This window comes from Pyrus communis, chromosome 9, assembly GCF_963583255.1.
Source record: "Pyrus communis chromosome 9, drPyrComm1.1, whole genome shotgun sequence".
NCBI classification, from domain to species: Eukaryota; Viridiplantae; Streptophyta; class Magnoliopsida; order Rosales; family Rosaceae; genus Pyrus; species Pyrus communis.
The window spans coordinates 26417036-26437832 of record NC_084811.1 but is presented as its reverse complement, the minus strand read 5'-3'; the positions used below and the strand labels follow the sequence as shown (position 1 = coordinate 26437832).

Sequence of the window (20797 nt, the reverse complement as noted above, 5' to 3'; positions counted from 1 at the left end):
TGGTGCGTAAACTTAAAGACAAAGTGTCCAACACTTGCCTCGATCGTATTTTTTAAGTTTTTTTAATCCATTCTATCATGTTCATTTAACATTGGTTACTCATGTGCATGCATTATTGTGATATATAATTGCATGAATTATTTTATGATTTTTTATGTGATTTATTATAGCAATTAGACCCAATTTTTCCAACAAGGTGTATAAAAGGCTAAAAATGGTGCGTAAAAATTTCAATAGAGAAGCATTAAGGGCTGGCCTCATTTTTCGAAAAGAGGCTGGGCTAAATTTTAAAAGGCAAGTTAGACCAATAAAATTACATGGCACTTTTTTAAAACCCACAATTTGCCCTGTGCTGGAGCCCAGTCCAACCCAAGCGTACCTCCGCCCTTGGTACTAGTAACTACATTATACGACTTTATCAGATGACGATCCAATCAATATGCTACATACTTTCTTTAATTCTGAAAAAAAGGGTTATAACTACACGGAATGGTTTAGTAGTTAGAGACGAATTACATGTGCGTATTCTACACGATATGTTCTAGGATCGATAAAAAAAAAGGTTATGAATAAAACATTTTGAGAATGAGAGGATCAGAGTATTATTCATGAGTTGCCTGCATTCCTAACAATTGGTTTGGACTATGAAGTTGTTATGTTGTGAAGACAATTACTTTCAAAATGGCTGTGAGAAATCATACGTGAAAGAAAGTAATTTAGCGTTCAGTGAATTATATATGAACTTTTTTTTTTTAGTAAAATAATTAATTTATGTATATAGCTAGGGTTTCGGGTTTACAGTTTAGGAGCAACTTGAGAAAACAATAATATATAAGTTGAGATTGTGTCTCACCGATCTCGATGTTGGACTATTCAACCCGTCTCTTTAAAATTTTGACAACCCATGAACTACTCAACCTATGTATTACATCTAATCATTTTCAAATGCAAATATAATTTTTCTAGTGCATTCCTAACAATTCATTCAAAGTTCCATGGAACTTTAAAGGCGCCCCGCGCCCCGCGCCCCCCCCCCCCCCACCCCCCACAAAAAAAAAAAAAACTCTCCCAGATGCACCACCATAAGAAACAATAGCGTGCTGCCAAAGTAGTTCTGGTTTCTTGTAATGTCTTAATTATAATCTAGCTCTCTACTGCCATGGATGCATTTCCACTATCTGATCAAATAAGTTACGGGAAATACAAATTTTCATTGTCTGTTTGCGGCCTGAGGTTGTCGGCATACCACGGAAGGATGCCAAAAGGGTGTGTGCAAGTGCAACTCACAGTAAGTAAATTGCCTGTTAAAATATGAGGCCATGGATGATGTGATTGCACGTGGAATTGTGGATATATATATTTTGTTTTGGCACCCCCTCTCCCTAATGCTTTTCGGAAATTTCGTTTTTTAACCTCTTTTGTGTACAAAACCATATATCATAATTAATTTCTATCCTCCTACGTACAGAAATGAAGGTGCCCAAAACTTTTATCTAATTAAGTCCGGACCCATGAACTTTTAAAAGAGCATTGTTTGGCTCTTTACTAGAAAGTAGAGGGAAGGAGCCAAGTATCGTACCTTCACTTTCTACCCTTAAACATAATTTACATGTTGATTGGCTTAATCCTAAACACCGAAAACATTTTCTTTTACCACAAACAAATTAAAATACCTTGAGGTCAGTACTTGAGTAGTATGTAATTCAAAATTTCAAACACCTACTTCCTATAATATGAAATATTTCATATATATCCCTTTCTTTTGTTGAGATTGAATCCAAAGTCAGGAAAATGAGAGACTTTTCTTGTGCTTATAAGTAATTTAGTTAATATTTTTCATAAATCCGTTTTTTTTTTTCATGGTATCAAAGTATATTGTTTATGTGGAAGCCCAATGCCACACGTGTTTCATATCATCCGATTTGTGTTGTCTACGTATTAGACTTAAAAATTTGTTACATATGAGGAAATGGTATTTCTCATATTATCAATTAATTTTATGATAAACTCAATTCTTCATCGTTTAACGACCAAAAAATAAATGTCCATTTCTTTAGGTGATATATATAAGCTAATACTTCACGTTACCTCCACCAGAAAACAGATTCCCCAGAAGTTCCAAAGTTGGTAGACTCCAATTATATCTACATATCTTTAAGCACACTTTCTCTACAAGCTCTCTCTTGTTTGGTTTGAATGGCGAGCTCAGCCTCCATTCCTCAACCCAAGAAACTCTCCATATTCATCAACATTTCCTTTCTCTTTCTCTTATGTCTCTCTCTCATCACAACATATCTCCATCCTAATAACTTAGAATTACCAACCCCTAAATCCAATAGTATTAGTAGTGCAAATATTCTCAGTGAGGATATCAAATCCGTTAATGGCTGCAAAGATCTCCATCAACACGCAGATTATAAATCCAGGTGTTTGTATGTGAAAACCCACACAGGTTGCAACCCTAAAGGGTATATACATTATCTGAAAATATTTTACTGCAGTCTTGGCAATTTTCCAATTCTGGGTCATGCTGCAGTTCTACTTTGGCTTATTGTTTTGTTCTATCTATTGGGCAACACAGCTGCTAATTATTTCTGTTCCTCCTTAGAGAGTTTGTCCAATATCTTGAAGCTCTCTCCTACCATCGCCGGCGTCACCCTCCTCTCCCTTGGGAACGGGGCCTCCGATGTCTTTTCCAGCATCGTTGCGTTCACAAAATCCGCAGACGGCGATGTTGGCCTCAACAGTGTATTAGGGGGTGCCTTCTTCGTGTCCAGCATTGTGGTGGGAGTTATTAGTATACTAATAAGCCCTCACCAGGTTTCAGTTGATGAGGCCAGCTTTGTCAGGGATGTCATCTTCTTCTTATTCTCTCTCTCATCCCTTCTGGCAATCATAGTCATTGGGAGGATCAACTTGTGGGGTTCCCTTTCTTTTCTTGCTATTTACTTTGTTTATGTTGGTACTGTTTCAGTATCTCAAATATACAAAAGGAACAAAAATCTTGCAGCTTCAAAGTCTTTACCAGTGGTGCAAAGTTTTGATGATTTAGCGGATGGTACTGCAAGTATACCATTACTTGGCTATGTTGATGATGATAAACCCGTTTCCAACGCAAATTTGAAAACGGGTCTTCATGATGATCAAGAACAAAATTATTGGTTTTTTTATTTGGGAAAATTGATTTATATCTTGGAGCTACCTCTCTACTTGCCTAGAAGATTGACCATACCTGTTGTGAGCGAAGAAAGATGGTCTAAGCCCTATGCAGTTATTTCTGTAGCTTTGGCACCAATGTTACTGGCAGCCCTTTGTAACACACAGAGGGAAGATTTGAGTTCAAGAGGTAAGTTGGTAACTTACATGACAGCAGTGCTGATTGGGTTAATTTTGAGTAACCTTGCATACGTGACTACAAATAAGTGTAGCCCACCAAAGGAGTGCTTGTTCCCTTGGCTTGTTGGTGGGTTTTTGATGAGTGTAGCCTGGACATATATTACTGCTGAAGAGTTGGTTGGCTTGTTAGAATCATATGGTAATATTTTAGGGATAAGCCCTTCAATTCTAGGACTTACTGTCCTAGCTTGGGGTAACTCCCTCAATGATTTGATAGCTAATGCTACAATGGCAGTGAAGGGTGGGACAGATGGGGCCCAAATTGCTATTTCAGGATGCTATGCGGGGCCCATGTTTAACACATTGGTGGGAGTGGGAACGTCACTGGTTCTGTCATCATGGTTTGAGTATCCATCTTCATATGTCATACCTACCGACCATTCCCTCTACGAAACAATAGGGTTTTTGATGGGTGGTTTACTTTGGGCACTTGTGATCTTGCCAAAGAAGGGTATGAAGCTGGATAGATATATGGGGAGTGGCCTTGTGGCAATTTACTTGTGTTTTCTGTTTGTGAGGTTAGCCAGGCTCTTGTTCTTTTGAATGCATCCAGCTGAAGCTCTTTTTTGCTGCAACAGAGTCATGTACGAGTGACTGTCATATCCAAATATGATGTACATTAATTTATTTCATAAATCCAATAGTCATCGTTGTGTGGAGCAAGACTAATCTTGTATACAGAGCCTTTGACTTTTATGACATGTTTATTAAAGGATCTGTTAGATAATAATTTAGTTTCAAGAGTAATATATGCTACACTTATCACATCTTTTATACCACATTATCACCTCTACGAGAAATTTTTCAAGATGCCGGAAACACGGTTCAGTACACCAATGTCATAATACAATTGGTTCAAATTATTTTTCTCAAGTTTCCAAACAATTATAGTTTTACACTTGGAGTACTTGGCTGTATTTCTGGCACACTAAGAAATCTCTCCACTCTTTAATAAAAGTAGGGTCTACAAACATATGTGAATCTCATCTGTATTAGAGAGGTATGATATGAAAATAACTGTAGAGTAGGAATTTTGAATTTTTGATTTCCAATGTTTTTTTTATTAAGAATAGAAGGATTATATACACAAGTGGAACAAATATGCATGAAGAATGTTGATGCACAAAATCGAGTCAATCTTGGACCAACGTAAATCCGATCGTAAATCACACTAACGCACAAGAACACAAAGATATATCATGATTCATCCCAAGTTGGAGCTACGTCCACACTAGTGTCGATCCGGTTTCACTATGTAAATTGAGTGTTACAATGTGCATGGAAATAGAGGCTAGGGTTAGTTCTCTTTGCTCTTCTTTTTTCCCTCATTTACTCTTTTTGCTCCTCTTAAAGTGAGGATGAAGGATCCTTTTTATGGAATAAGAATTTCCTTAACCTCCTACATACATCATGAGCTAGGTCATAAGGCTCAATATATGGTACAACAGGAATCCTTCAAGCCTTCAGTCAAGAGAGTATTTTGGCTAGAGACTTCAAATCCAATACATGTACGGGCCGAAATGACTAAATGTCGTCCAGAATTCAATACTCGACATGAGGCGATGCTCAACGTGAAGCAATACTCAGCTAAAGGTAGCACACATTATGAGGCTGCTTGGATAGAGGCGGTTGTCACACCCCGACTCGAGAATAAAGGCTATTCACGAGCTAGGGTGTGAGCCATATCTTAGCTATAGAAATAAATTCTACGACCAAGATATGGTGGAAAATAAAATAAAATTATAACGATTGCACATACATTAGATAACAAAATCTTACATAAAATTTATCAAATACGCAGCGGAATAACTATAGTGCACAAATTAATTCACAACAAAAAGTAACAAAATAATAATTAAATTGTAAGAATTCTTTCAAATGCATAAAATATATGCAAATGAGATGCATGAATGTATTCACTCCCTTATAATCTCGTCAACACATACCTAAGGCACCCAAGCCTACACGTCCCATACCATGCTTATACCCAGATACGTTAGAATATGAGTTAACTCTCATTTATCCCTTAACCCAATTTTTTTTTGTAATTAAGCTCTCAGTTTCCACTTTATTATACAGACACTTCCCTCGACACCCCAAATGTATATTCAAGCCATTCCCCCAACGCCTGACATATACAAGATTTTTTTTATTTTTTATAATCAACCGATTTGTATACTCAAGCCCTGCACCCTACGCCTGACATATACAAGGTTCATTAATTTATATTAAAGGCAAACTTCAGCCCTTGAATATGCTCCCAACTTAAACACTTTACACAAGTGAGCACTTGACACAACACAACTCTTTTTCTTGCTTTGCAATGCATATGTATATGTCATGTGCACATCAATACTCACATTTTCTTTAACAAGCCTATAAGCTTCAACATAAATCAGATTGATTAGTAACAAGAGTAATATAATCATAATATTAACAAAATAATAATCTTTAATGTAAATGATAAGCAATATGTTACCATTTCTTCATTTGGTCGACCCTCCTTTTCCATTATGTTTCTATTTAATAACTCAATGTTTAAATGGTTTGCTCAACTCAAATTTATTGCAATTAGACAAAGGAACACGGAGATTTAAGTGGTTCAGCAATTTGGCTACGTCCGCTAAGGTTGCATATGCATTTATGTTTTCACTATGTAAGAGAGATTTACAAAATACAATGAAGATGGCTTAGAGCCTTTACATAAGGTAAAAGAAAAGGATGATGGGAAGAGTGGTCTATGAAGAAGAGGAGGTTTTGCTTCTTTTTTCCCCGTGTGTTCTTGTTGGTGTGTGTGTTGTTCTTCCCCCATTTCTCTCCTCCCTCTGCTTTTATGGATGAAGAAATGGAATCCACAATTAAGCCTTCAATGACATGTCCCAAATTCTTTGCTACACATGTACATCTTGTAATTGGAAGTAATAATATCTAATCATGTTATAATCATTACCATACATGTGGACAAATGCTCAAAAGCCACGTCCAAACTCTTAAGGAATATGAATCTCACCCTTTCTCCCCTCATTTGGATGCAACATACCCAAGTCCCTTAGAAGATATCGAAGCCACGATAATTCACAACAGGTTCCAGTTATGGCTCTATATTCAGCCTCGAGTGATGACAAAGATATGGTCTTTTGTCTCTTTGATCTCTAAGACATCAATGAAGAGCCCAAAAAAACTCAATACCCTGTAGTTGATCTTCGTGTCGTAGAACATCCTGCCCAATCCAAATCACAATATGCATTCAAGGTCAAGTCATTTTTAGAAGAGAAAAACAAACCTTGCCCATGAGTATCCTTTATATATTTCAAAACTTGGATGTCTGCTTCCATGTGTGGACGGCAAGGTTCATGCATAAATCTACTTAACACATGCACTGAATATGTTATGTTCGGCCTAGTAATCGTTAAATAGATCAATCGGCCCACCAACCTTCTATATTGTGCTGGATCTTTAAGCAACTCACCATTGTTTGAAAGCTTAAGGTTCTGTTCCATGGGAAACTCAACTGGGCGAGCTCCCAAGAGACCACGATCCTTCAAAATCTATAAAGCATACTTACATTGGGAAATGAAAACCCCATTCTTCGAACGTGACACTTTAATGCCCAGAAAGTATTTTAAGTCACCAAGGTCATTGATCTTGAAATGATTATTAAGAAATGTTTTGAGAGCCTCAATTGCATTAGGGTAATTGATAGTGATCAAAATATCATCAACATAAATTAAGAGTGTTGTAAAAGACTTGCCTTGCTGCCGTGTGAACAAAGAATAATCATCATTTGATTGGACATAACCAGTAGATTGAATAGCTTCTGAAAACTTGGCAAACCATTGACGAGATGCTTGCTTCAATCCATATAGAGATTTGTTAAGGCGACAAACTAAATTATCCCCTTGTCGCCGGAGACCCCGAAGGAGGAAGCATATATATTTCTTCATAAAGATCACCATGAAGAAACGCATTATTGATACCAAGTTGATGGAGGAACTAGTGACGGGAAACAACAAGAGCTAAGAGACAGCGAACAGTGATCATTTTGGCAGTGAGAGAGAAAGTATCATGAAAGTCAATACCTTCAAGCTGTGTATAACCCTTGGCAACCAAACGAGCTTTATAACGTTCAATGGAGCCGTCTAAACGATGCTTGATTTTGTAGAGCCAACAACAACCAAAGAGAGATTTGCCAACGGGAAGAGGGGGTAAGAGTCCAAGTATTGTTGGCTTCCAGAGCCTGTAATTCGAAAGCCATAGTAACCTGCCAATGAGGAGAAGCAGCAGCTTCGACATAAGTCTAAGGTTTAACTTGTTGAGTAATAGTTGCAAGAAAAGATTGTTGTGCGGGTGAGAAACGATGATAAGTAAGGTAATTAGCAAATGGATAACATGTACCTGTGGTGTGACTAGACAACGAAGATGACAGAGAAGCTGGTTGGGTAAGCTTGAAAGTAGGGCAATCGAAGTCCCACAACTTTAGAGGTGAAGAGGAGTGACGGCTAAAGCTACGAAGCACCGGTGTAGGAGAGGCAAGAGGCACGGACAGTGCAGAAATAGACTTTAAAGATGGTACAATAGGAAATGGAGAAGACTCGGCAGGGACATAAGAATCTGGAAAAGACTCGGGCTGAAGGATGGTAGCAGGAAAATCACTAGACTCAGGTGGTGGAGAATGAGGTGGAGGTGAAGAAGGGCATGGTAAAATGGGGTCTGGAAGTAGTGGTGATAGAGGTGCATGTAAGGAATGGAGGATGGTCGGGAATGATGTAGGTGTTGGTGCAGTGATGGGTGAGGTAGAAGATGGAGAAGAATGGTAAGGGAAAATATGTTCATGAAAAACAACATCGCGACTAGGAAAAAATTTGTGAGTGGTAAGATTGTAAAGCTTGTACGCCTTTTGACCAATGGGGTACCCTAAGAAGACACATTGGTGAGCTAGGGGGAATTTGCGAGATATATGGGTGTCGGTTGCATAAGCAAGACATCCAAATACTTTAAGATGGGAAAAAGAAGGTGGTTTAGAGTAAAGATGTTCAAAAGGCATTTGATGGGAAATGATTAGGGTAAGAAGACGATTAATGATACGGACAGCCGTTAGCACACATTCACCCCAAAAATGAAGGGGAAGATTAGCTTGGAAATGCAAGGCACGAGCAATTTCAAGTATGTGACGATGCTTGCGCTCGACTACCCCATTTTGTTGAGGCGTATAGACACAAAAGTGTTGATAAATTACTCCATGGTCTTGAAAGAAACCACGAAGTGAAAAAAATTCTCCATGATTATCTACTCTTATTTGGCAAATGGATGTATTAAATTGAGTGTGAACAAAAGAGAAAAATTCTTTAAGGATATGTTATGTTTCTGATTTGTGTTGCATAAGAAAAATCCATGTGAGCCGGGAATAATCATCCATTATAGTTAAGAAATATTTTGCTCCAAAAGTAGAAGCAAGGACCCCAAATATCGCAATGGATCAAATCAAATGGTTTTGTAGTTGTAATAGAACTGACACCAAAAGGTAAACGACTTTGCTTGGCTAAAGGACAAACATCACAAGCATTATTTGACTTAAAAAGAAAATGCAACAGGTGTTTTGACATGAAATCTAGTCTAGACGATGATAAGTGACCCAAATGCCGATGCCACAACTTTATAAAGGAGAGAACAAGGTTGTAGACTCGGCGTGGACTACAAGAGGTTGTGTGAGTCAATGCCACCAAATAATATAGCCCTCCGCGTTGCTTACCTAAACCAATCACAGTATTCGTCGTCAAATCCTGCATAATACACCACGAAGGAAAAAAGGTTACGGAACAATGTAATCCAGTTGTAATTTAACTCACAGACATCAAATCTACTTTGAAAGTGGGCACACATAACACATCGTGCAACAAAAAAGTAGAACTCAAATGGACATTCCCAGTGGAGACTATGCGAGCTTGTTCTCCACTTGGTAACAAAACTGGTGACAAATGGGTGTTTTTTACACCATCAGTGAGTAAATCTGATGATGGGGTTATATGATCCGTTGCACCACTATCGATTATCCATCGACGTAAAGGCAAAGGGGATGTTGACAAACCTGTCTTCATGGCAGCGACATTAGCTTTTGGAGGAACAGATGCATCACCTCCTTTATTATTCATTATGTGAAGGATTTGCTGGAATTGGGTGTTAGATAACCTGGACATCACCGACTTCATCTCCTCCAAAGTGGCACATTTGGAAACTTGATTCGCTGAAGAAAAAGAGGAACTGCCTTCCTTTTTAAAAGGCTTGCTTCCTTTTTGAGGCTTGACTTTGTGAAGATGATGCTCCGGTGGATATCCGTGAAGCTGGTAACAAGTATCAATTGTGTGATAGTCATGATCGCAATGAGTACAATGTAGGGGCTTGGGACTGGAGGATCTAGATGATTGCAAACCACCTTATCGAACATCCATAACTGCTGTCTCAGTGACTCCACATGAAGCAATAAGAGATCGTTGCTTCTCTTCCTGGGAAATTGAAGCATAGGCCTGACGAACAATGGGTAAAGGATTCATCAGTAAGACTTGTCCTTAAATGACACCATATGACTCATTAAGGCCCATAAGAAACTGCATCAACTTGTTCCTTTCATTTTGCGCTCCACATGTGCAGGAAGTAAAGTCACTGTAAGATGCTAGTTCATCCCATAATTTCTTCAACTTCGTGTAGTACGCAGCAACTGAAAGTTGGTCTTGAGTAAGTGAAGCGATGTCTCGTTGTAACTGGAAAATCCAAGGAACATTGCTTTGTGAATAACGCTCTCGCAATTTTTCCTAAATTGCATGAGCATCAGTCATGTAGAGGATACTATCAGAAATTTTTGAATCAATGGAGTTGATAATCCACTCAACGATCATGTACATCTTTGCCATGTAGCATGGTCGTCCGATTTGATCTTCTCGGAAGGCTGTGTGACAGTACCATCAACAAAGCCGAGCTTGTTTTTGGCACTCAAGGAGATCCTCATCGCACGTGACCAGGTAGAGTAATAGTCCCCATTAAGGGGCTTCGAAACCAACATCATAGATGAGTGATCTGAATGATGGATAAACAATGGATTCGAAACATCATCCTTGGCATCAGCTGCGACACCTTTGGAAAGGTCGTCAATGGCCATAACTGTCGACAGAAAAAGCTATTGAAAAATAGTAAAAAAAAGGTAGTTGCAAGAACTAGGATTTTGACCTAGCTCTTGATACCATGTAAAATAAAGTAAAAATATATTTTACGGAAATGATTTTCTTCTATTGATACCAAGACATTTATACAAAGAAGAACTCTTGACAGAGAAGTAAACTATCCTACATTCTAGGTATACAACAAGAAAATAAATCTATACAAATTTATTTCCTAAACTAAGCCAAGATATCATGAATGATATTGTTGACTTCTCTACAGGCTTGGGGGATGAATCATCACCAAATCATTAACTCCTACATTCTTAATGATTACAAACTTGCCAATTCACCCTTATGACTTCCACCTCTTCACCCTAAGCATTAACTTCTATTAATTTCCAACTTCCACCTCATCCTTGGGAGAAAAATGAATCAAGCAAAAACTACTCAAGTAATCCCACCTGAAGCTCGGCTATAGCAATGATAATTGCCATTTAGCAAGTAAAAACAACTTTAAGGCCTACCAAAAACAATCTAATACATATATAAGTTATGTACAAAATTACAAAACTACAATGAGGATGGGAAACACTAGAAACCTTTCTAGTTGGAGAAATTTGGGTTTAAAAGTACTAGCTAGGCTTAGATATATTTTTGTAGTGAAAGAATCTCTACTAACTTACATGCTAAAAATACGAGTATTTTTGTACTCATAGCATATATAAGGAACCCAAATTATTACATAAAAATAACTTCGCACATACATACATATGTATATATAACCATTTTTTAAATACGGGGTATTACAGCAGTGCTCGGGGTGAGGCGGTTACTCGGTTGGGGGCTATGTTCGTTGCGAGATAGCTCAGCTTGTAGCGTTCCTTGTTGCGAGTATGCGTCTATGTGAGTGTGCATTCAATATAAGTTAACTCTTGAAATGATTCGGGTCTGCTTGTTGGGTTCGCATATTGGGTCTATATGTTAGGTCTGCATATCAGGTCCACAATTCGGGTCTTTAAGTTGGGGCCATAAGTAAAGTCTTTGAGTCAGGTCCACAAGTTGGGTTCATGAGTCGATGTCCGAGCTCAAGGGTGTCCAAGTTTATGGGTGTCCAATCTTGTAAGTGCCCGAACGCATGGGTGTTCAAGCTCGCGGGTGTCTGAGCACATAAGTATCCAAATGAGCGAGTGTCCGAGTAAGTGGGTGTCTGGTCAAACAAGAAGTCATCGTTTAGACTAAATCTTTGTCACCATAAGCATGTGGCTCAGTAGTGTGGACTACTATAATTTTGGTTCCAGGTTAATCAGTCAAATGAATGAGTATTGTCTATAAGCAATTAATTGTCAATGTGTACATATTGTGAACACTGTCATATGAGTATGCCTTAAATAGTGTGACTATACAATTTCATGCTATAAATATAATAACATAGCATGTTGAATGCGGATTCAATAAGATGTAACAGGTTACATGCCATAGAATGCATATGGTGCTGTTGCCATGTCCCGTGATAAAACTATTATATCAATAGAACATTAATAAAAATTATAAAATAATAATTTATTTGTGTATCATCATTTTATTTAAGAAAAACTAATGAAAATGACCTGAAAACTTTTAGTTTTAACGATAATGACAAAATAAAGGATAAAGTAAATAGTACCAGGATTGACTTTTTAGTGTAAAAATGTGGTTTTTCGTTAAAATGAACAGTACCGTGAGTTTTTCATTAAAGTTCCCTTTTTATTTAACAAGAGGACAAGTCATAGAACTGGTTTGGTCAAATAAAATAATAATTGTAAGAATTTAGGTATGTGATTTGATCAACCTATGCCACATGACTAGCAATTGTCATGCAATAATAACAATAATAATATAAATGGTGTAGTGAGTGTACAGATTAAAGTGTGAATGTGATCAGCCTGCCCATAGTGAGTGTACATATTAAAGTGTGATTAAAGTGTGAATGTGATCAGCCTACTCATGGTGAGTGTACAGATTTAAGTGTGAATGTGATCAGCTTATCCATGTGTCTATGGATTAAAATAAAAAATGGTACGTGATGTGATATGTTTTCGGTCAACATAATATTAAAATAATAAACAACTAGCATTCATGCACGCTCTCACACGCGAGCATAAGGCATTTTTTAAATCACGGTGTGCTATTAGCAGCTTACACGTTTTAAATATATTTATATACGTAAATTGACAAAAGGAAAGTCAAATATTTGAAGTAAATGAATAATTTTAGATCATGCTAGAAAAAACCCCTCATAAACCAATTAAAGTAGCTGAATTTACATAATAAAATCGATCTCTATAGAATTTACATTAAGAATAGAGAAAATAATATATAATAAACAATTGATTGAATCATATATTGCTAGCTTGTGAGGCTAAGCCCACCCCATTTCCCCTTAGTGTAGATAATATCATTTATTTAAAATAAAAAAAAACAATTATTTGACAATTAATTTAATCATATTATTATCCGTGTGCGAAATACTTTTTTTATAACTGGTATTACACGCCTTTTAAGATATTTTGAATGTGTTTAAAAATAGAGAAAATAATATTTAGCAAATAACTGATTGAATCACATTATTGATAGCTCATTGTGAGGCTAAGCCCACCCTCCCCCTTAGTGTAGATAATATCGTTTGTTAAAAAAAAAAAAACAAACAATCATTTGACAACTTATTTAATCACATTGTTATCCGCGTGCGAAAAACCTTTCTATAATCAGCATTACATGCCTTTTAAGATATTTTGAACATGTTTAAAAATAAAGAAATTGAATCATATTATTGCTAGCTTATTATGAGGTACTAATAAAAATAAAAATAAAGAAGCACCAAAAAGTAAATTGTTAAAAAAATACTGTTAAAATGAAGAAAATGCCCCTACCTTATTTGATGCTGAATGCCTTTAAAGTTTTTTGTTTTGAGGGCATTTTTGTCCAAATATTTTTGTTGAAGTATGGTGACACCAAATCACTATTCACCTTTTCCATTCTCTTTATATATAATATATGAGCTGTAATTGAAAAGATAAGGCCATTTTGAGAGGGTCAGAAGGCTCCCTTTAGCCCTATAGCTCTCCAAGAAATTAATATTTTAATCTTACCATCTCCAACCGAGGGGGCCAAAGGGCCATAGGCCAAATATAATTTATTATTTTAATTAAATTAATATGGTTACTTAAATTAAACTACCTCAATAATTTTTCGAGATGTAATCTCAATAATTTTTCGGATAGGATTTCGAATGACATGTGTCAATAAAGTGAGTAACTCTCCAAATTTCTTGTCGATATGTATTATCAATAATTTTTCGGATAGGATTTCAAGTGCTAAGTGTTGATATGTGAGTAACTTTGCAGATTTCTTATCGATAGGTAATCTCATAATTCTTCGGATCGGATTTCAAGTGTCACGTGTCGATATGTGAATAACTCTCCAAATTTCTTGTTGATATATAATTTCAATAATTTTTCGGATAAGATTTCGAGTGCCATATGATGAGATGTAATTGGTTGTGCGAATTTTAGATAGGATTTTTATCTGCATGACATTTCTTATCTTCAGCTTCCAATGTCCATAAATAGGGTGGATATTGGGCTATAATTCACACACCTTCATCTTTGCCCTCTCCAATATCTCTTTTTTTCAATATCCTTTTAAGTTTGCAATGAATTCCAACTTTGGATCCTCTTCGGATTCCAACTGGGGGTCCTCATTCAATTCTGAATTGGAAGATAAATAGGCGCATATGAGACGAGAAGATGAGGAGTTTGATGAAGAAGATGAAGCATGGTGCAACACAACATATATCGCAGTTATGGCTGGGGTCATGGCGTGTGAGCCAACTAAAAAACATCCTCAATGGGATGGCTCTGTTGCTGGTTGTTCTTACAAACCACAAAATAAAGAAATGGCGCATGATACTCTAATGAACAACTACTTCAACCCCAACTCGGTGTATACATAAGAGAATTTCAAATGTCGCTTCCGGATAAGGCGTCATGTCTTCAAGCGTTTACTTCATGATGTCCAACATGTCAATCCATACTTTCGACATAAGTTGGACATAACAGGCCGCCTTGGTTTCTTACCTCATCAAAAAGTTACTATTGCACTTTGAATGCTGGCATATGCCTCCCTAGCTGATGTGATGGATGATACATATGGTATGTTTGAATTTACAGGCCTTGATAATCTTGCTAAATTATGTCATACAGTTGTTCAGATTTACAAAGAGTAGTACCTTCGTGAACCAAATCAAGCAAATATGGATCGGTTCCTTCACAAAGCTGAAGATCGTGGCTTTCCGGGCATGATAGGGTCATTAGATTGCATGCATTGGCAGTGGAAGAACTGTCCCACCGGATGGCAAATATGTTTTAGTGGAAGATCGAGAAAGCCAAATATTGTGTTAGAGGCAGTTGCCTCGTTTAACACATGGATCTGGCATACTTTCTTTAGAGTCCAAGGATCCCAAAATGACATTATAGTTCTTGGGCGTTCACCCCTTTCCAACAATCTGACGGAGGGTAAATCACCTCAACTTGACTATTACATCAACGGGTGTTAGTAAAATATGAGGTATTACTTGGCAGATGACATCTACCCAAAGTGGGCAACACTTGCCCAAGCAATTGCAAACCCTATGGATGACACCCAAATGTGTTTACCTTACACCAAGATGCATACCGGAAAGATGTTGAGAGAGCTTTCGGTACTCTACAAGCACGATGGAAGATCATCAAGGAACCGGCAAGAGGGTGGAGTCAAGATAAATTGAACTCCATCATGATACCGTGCATCATATTACACAACATGATTGTGGAGGATAAGCGCGATGACTATATTGTTGGAGAGTCTGATGACAATCAAGATGATCCAAATAGGTCAAAGATGGCTCGTGTAAAAATATATGATGGGCCTAGTTTGCATTTGGATCCAGGAACTGGTAATATCTTTTAAAATGAGTACATGAGGCGCCATAGGATGATACGCTCGCGTGCCACAAACAAGTACCTACAACATGATCTTGTTGCACATCTTTGGGCCAAAAGAAGCATGGAGTAGATGTTTAAGTTTCATGTTGTTAAATATTTTTTTTTTAATGTTGTTTAAGTTTGAATAACTTTCCCAACTAGTACTAGGGTGGAGATTGTGTTCTTTAATGTTGTTTAATGGCTTAGGTAGTTATAGGAAAGAAAAAAAATAGAATTTTTTATGTTTTATTTTAAAAAAATTTGTCAAAAAAAAAAAAAAAAATCCAACGGTAACATGGATTCAACATGACATCAACTAGCCGTTGAGCTTCAAAGAACTAGCCAATCGGTTGGCTTGATTGCACAATTTTGGCCTGGTGCGGCCCATGAGCCCTTTAGCGTAGCCCTCGGTTGGAGACGGTTTTCGTGTCATTTTGGGCTATTTTTAACATTATGGCCCTCTAGCCAGATCGGTTGGAGATGGCCTTAGGTCTTATCTTCTTCGATGGGAAAGGCTAGAGAAGGAATACCATTGCTGATCTCGACAAAGACAGTGGTAACGAGTTCGCCGACAATGTCGAAACCTTATATTATGGGAATTTGAAAGTTCCGAGTCACACAACAAAGCTGCTTAGTTCGACTACCTCTGCAATATGGGTTCCTGGCCCCATTTTCTTGCTGATTCGCCTAGTACTCGGCTTTGGTTCCCAATTGAACCCTCTGTCTTCTTTCCCCTTGTTGTTTTCGTTCTCCGTCCTGCAAAATGCCGCCATGGTTTATGAACCGTTACAGAAAAATGGGACAAGACTAAGGAACAGTGTGCAGTGTTACAGATGGCCGGATTACCAATGTTGATGCGCTGGGTTGCGTTGGTTTTGGAAATGAGAAGAGAGAGGCACGATGGAGGCTACAAAGGTTTTCTGGAAAAGCCAAAGAGGGGGTTTTGGGTTCTTAGGTTTTGTAGATTCACAGTGGAGTGTGGTAAGGTTGTGAGGGTTTCACGGTTGTGGGATGAAATATTGAGAGAGAACCAACATAGCTTTTCATGTGGATTCCCACAAACGGCACCAAATGTTGATGCACAGAATCAGATTGATCTTGGACCAACATAAATCGGACCGTAAATCATACAAACGCACAAGAACACAAAGATATATCATGGTTCACCCCAAGTTGGAGCTACGTTTACACTGGTGTCGATCCGGTTTCACCATGTAAATTGAGGGTTACAATGTGCATGGAAATAGAGGCTAGGGTTAGTTCTCTTTACTCCTCTTAAAGTGAGGATGAATTATCCCTTTTATAGAATAACGGCTTCCTTCACTTCATACATCATAGACTAGGTCATGAAGTCCAAATACTAAGATCCAATATATGGTACAACAAAGTAAAAAGTAAAAACAATTTTTAGTAGGTTTTCTTTTCTGGCTTTTGTTTCCTACCTTCTCTTCATTTGTAACTGGAGAGTGACTAAAGCAACTAGTCACGAATTAGTCGGATATATAGGTTACTGTAGGGGCCAAAACCCAGGAAAACAAGATGGTGACTAGCCGTTGCCATTGTGAGTGTTTTTTTTTTTTTTGGTTTGTTTTTGTGTCCACCCTTTCTCCACTTTTCTACATTCCTCATCTCTCGGTATACATTTCTTGTGTCTCTATCTTAAAAAACAAAAAAAAAACAAAAAAAAAAAAAAAAAAAAAAAAACAAAATGCTTATCAAACATGCCCTAAACTCATTGTATGAAATTGATATATTGAAGCTACTATGATTCTTGACTTTTCATGCCATGCAAATTTAATAAAACAGTATGTGGGTGATCTATATTAAAACCTGTAATCCTAAACTTGAAAAAACCAAGAGTCATATTGATAAGTAAGGAGGGCTAGTGGGTGACGCAGTGTGACAAAGAGAAGAATACACAACGTTATTCTTAAAGAACAAGAACATTGAAATCCACTAGAGAAGAAAACCTTAGAGTTTAATTGGTAAGAACATGAAAGATAACAACATAAGGCCAAGATGACAAATTTAAAATGTAACTTAATTAAGCAATGGGAGTCCAAGTGAGAATATAACTTAAGAAATAACCAAATATTGAAATTGTCCAAAACTTCAAAAAGTGAGTTTGATGCGTATAGTCATTCTCCTCGAAATAAAGGGTCATGTATAGACACAAGTCGGACACTAGAGCTTAAATTTATAAAGCTATGTTCTTTTAGTCCAATTTGCTCTTTTGATCTTCAAACCACTCCGTCATTTGATCTACATCATCAGGCCGTATAGCCATTTTTTTCCACCACATTCCCGGCTTCCTCATTCTAAATATGAAGACATCTGTGATTGATTCCATGTGTTTGAGGCTTTGTAGGGAATAAAAAGTATACCCTAATAAGTAAAATTAGTGTATATATATATATATATAAATTAAAAGGTAATTACTGCTTCACTATTCTTTTAATTCTTAGTTTTGTTAATTATCTTTCTCTACTTTTTTTACCTATGTAACTATAAGCAGGCTCCAAACAAAACTAAGAAGCACAAAACAAGGCATATACATGCATGCAAAATTTTTGCACAGGCGACCACTTCCATGAGATACTCCAGAATTACAAATTATGTGGTCCCTGCACAAACTATTCACACGGTGAGTTCTTACAAAATTGAGACCCAAGAGATAAGAAAGGTTGGGTTGTGTAACTAGGCTTGCCTCTTTTGGGAGGGTTAGGGTTAGGCCGTGAGTTTTGCAAATAATTGTATTTGTATTTGGTGTGTGGATTTGGCTAAGGTTGATGCATGCCAACTCTCGTACGTTGTAGAATCGACATGCATGCGTATATTTGGAGTGTTTGCGTGATCAACTTAATCCAATCACTCTAACACAGAGGCCATAGCCTAAACAGAATTACATTCCTTCAAAAGTAAATCAGAATTAAAATCTGGCGGGTCTTCAAACCATAGCCAAGATCTTCACCATGGACAGCAAATCATGCAAGGAGATGAGCTACATTGTTAGCTTGGCGGCGAACATGACGAAACATATTTCTAATGATCGTGTGGATTGCAAAGCCTTCGTGTCTTCTACAATATGACCGGCATGAGACAAAATAGTAGAAGGATCATTTCATTCCTAAGGAAGATAATTGTTATTTCCTTCCTAACAAAACTATATAAAAATGTAGGTTAGCTGATATTCGATGATATATATTTTTAAATTTTCTTTAACTTCTAAATCTTTTTTTATAGGTTGAATTATATAATATTCTTGTTATTTTGGAATTTGGATGATTGAGTCCATTTCAAAGTTGCGGAGACAATCCAACAATTCACTAGTAATCAACATCGATAGTGTTATTGTCAACTTAATCACTAATAGGGTAATTCAATAGGTATGAGGTTTTATACACAAGACTTTGATTCAATTAGTATGAAACTTCATGAGGTTTTTTATGCAAGACATGCTTCAACAATCAAGTGACTAACCACGATACTCTGAAGAAAGTAGTCTGATGGCTCGTAACTTTTAACCGCATAGACATAAATGAGAAGGGGTTAAAGTAAGGAGTCGGAGTAAGAAGACCATCATCAGAAAATGAGATCAAACTGTTCACTCTAAAAATTATTTAGCCTACGTGGCACGCATGCCAAATAGCTAATGAGCTAACTACATTCTGATGATGAATGCGGACGTGCCAACTCGTCACCAAGCTCGGTCGGCAAGTGGAATGAATGTGGCGGTGTTGTTGAACACTGCTGACTTTTGTATCTGAGTGATCATGGTTGGCGAGTAGAATGAATGAGGTTCAGCTTTCGATATGCTGAACACTGAGTAACTGGGTAACACCTCACTCGCCGAGAAGCTAATGAGATGACATCTTTCAATGAGAAGACGAGGACTTCTCATTAACAGAAACTTGGATAGGTAGTCAGCCAAACTCCAAATTGAAGGTGCTTCTCGGTCTCTTAATTCTACGGCTCCAGTTCTATTAATTCAAATTGAAAATATCACCGATTGTCAACATAGTGCTGTTAATCTAAACTAAAGATGTGTTGACGAAGTTAGGCAAGTTAGTGTTGTCTTAAAAGTTTGAGAAGATTTATGTAGAGCGAAAATTTATACAAGACATTTTTATGTGTTGAGTTAAGAGTTCTTTTCACGCTGCAGAGGCTTCTAGGGCCAGAGTAACTCAGCCACAAAGTGAAAATTTCAAATTGCACTATAACTCTCTTGACAAATATTCACGTACAGCCTTGTGGGCTTAAACACGATGAGCACTAACTTTTCCATGTTGACCAGAACGTAGACATTTGACCAAAATGTCTTTCATCGAAATCATTTCACTTCCATCCATATAATTTCACTTCCATCCAAATCATTTTAAATACAGCACGAGCACCCTGTTGTTTGGTAGTTTTGCATTATCCCACAAAACCATTCTGATCACCTTCCCATTTAATTTCATCTTTATCCCATTTGCTACGTGCTGACCACCACGCTGCACAAAGGCTAATCGCTATTCCTTCTCTGCTTGCTGACTAATACAACTCTTATCCAACACCTGAATGCATGGCATGATCTTCATGTTATAAATATAAATTAATCACAACTCAATTTGGATTATATCACAACCATATAATATAAAGTAATTGAAATCAATTTTATATTTTACATTCAACGCCTTAAAACTCTGCTCATTCAATGACCTTGATTGCTCCGATTGATGACGTAATATCACGTCTATACACAAACAATTGGGCTTTACAATAATTGATGGTAAGAGAGGGTGAACTTCTTGTCACCTTACTGATTATTGTCATATAGCTATTTGCTATATCGAGCAGTGTTAAATCTTGTCAAGGTCCGCAAGAAAGAGGATATGTTCCTTCGTTTTCTCAGAAGATGATATACGTACCCATGTATTGGACTATACTGCGAAGAAATTGGACAAAAATTGAAAGCTTTTGTGACCATTCAGATTTCCGCACGGCTTTAAGATTGCAGTGTGCCAAAAATGGTGAACACTTTTTGAATTGACTGCAACGGGTGTCATGAAATGTATCCTCTCACCTAATGAATAACGATGATGTAAGACCTTATAATAATCAAGAGAGTGAGTGACTCTTTTTGACTGGTTTCACTTCTATAAGAGAAATTTTTTATTCTGATCGAAATATGGGAGGTATATCATGTGTTTTGATATAAATAATGAAAATTTTTATTTTTTAATTTATTAATTTTTTAACACACATATC

General features: G+C 37.1%; 1 protein-coding gene across 1 annotated transcript; it reads left to right on the top strand.

Moving 5' to 3' along the window:
• Positions 1–2118: 2118 nt before the first annotated feature.
• LOC137745933 (cation/calcium exchanger 1) lies at positions 2119–4092 on the top strand. Its single transcript, XM_068485966.1, has one exon. It carries the CDS (start codon positions 2197–2199, stop codon positions 3937–3939), a length of 1743 nt encoding a protein of 580 aa, XP_068342067.1. The 5' UTR covers positions 2119–2196; the 3' UTR covers positions 3940–4092.
• The last annotated feature ends 16705 nt before the right edge of the window (positions 4093–20797 follow it).

What these genes read in the sequence shown, in the direction of transcription:
- LOC137745933 (XM_068485966.1), top strand. Translation starts at nt 2,197, where the DNA reads ATGGCGAGCTCAGCCTCCATTCCTCAACCCAAGAAACTCTCCATATTC.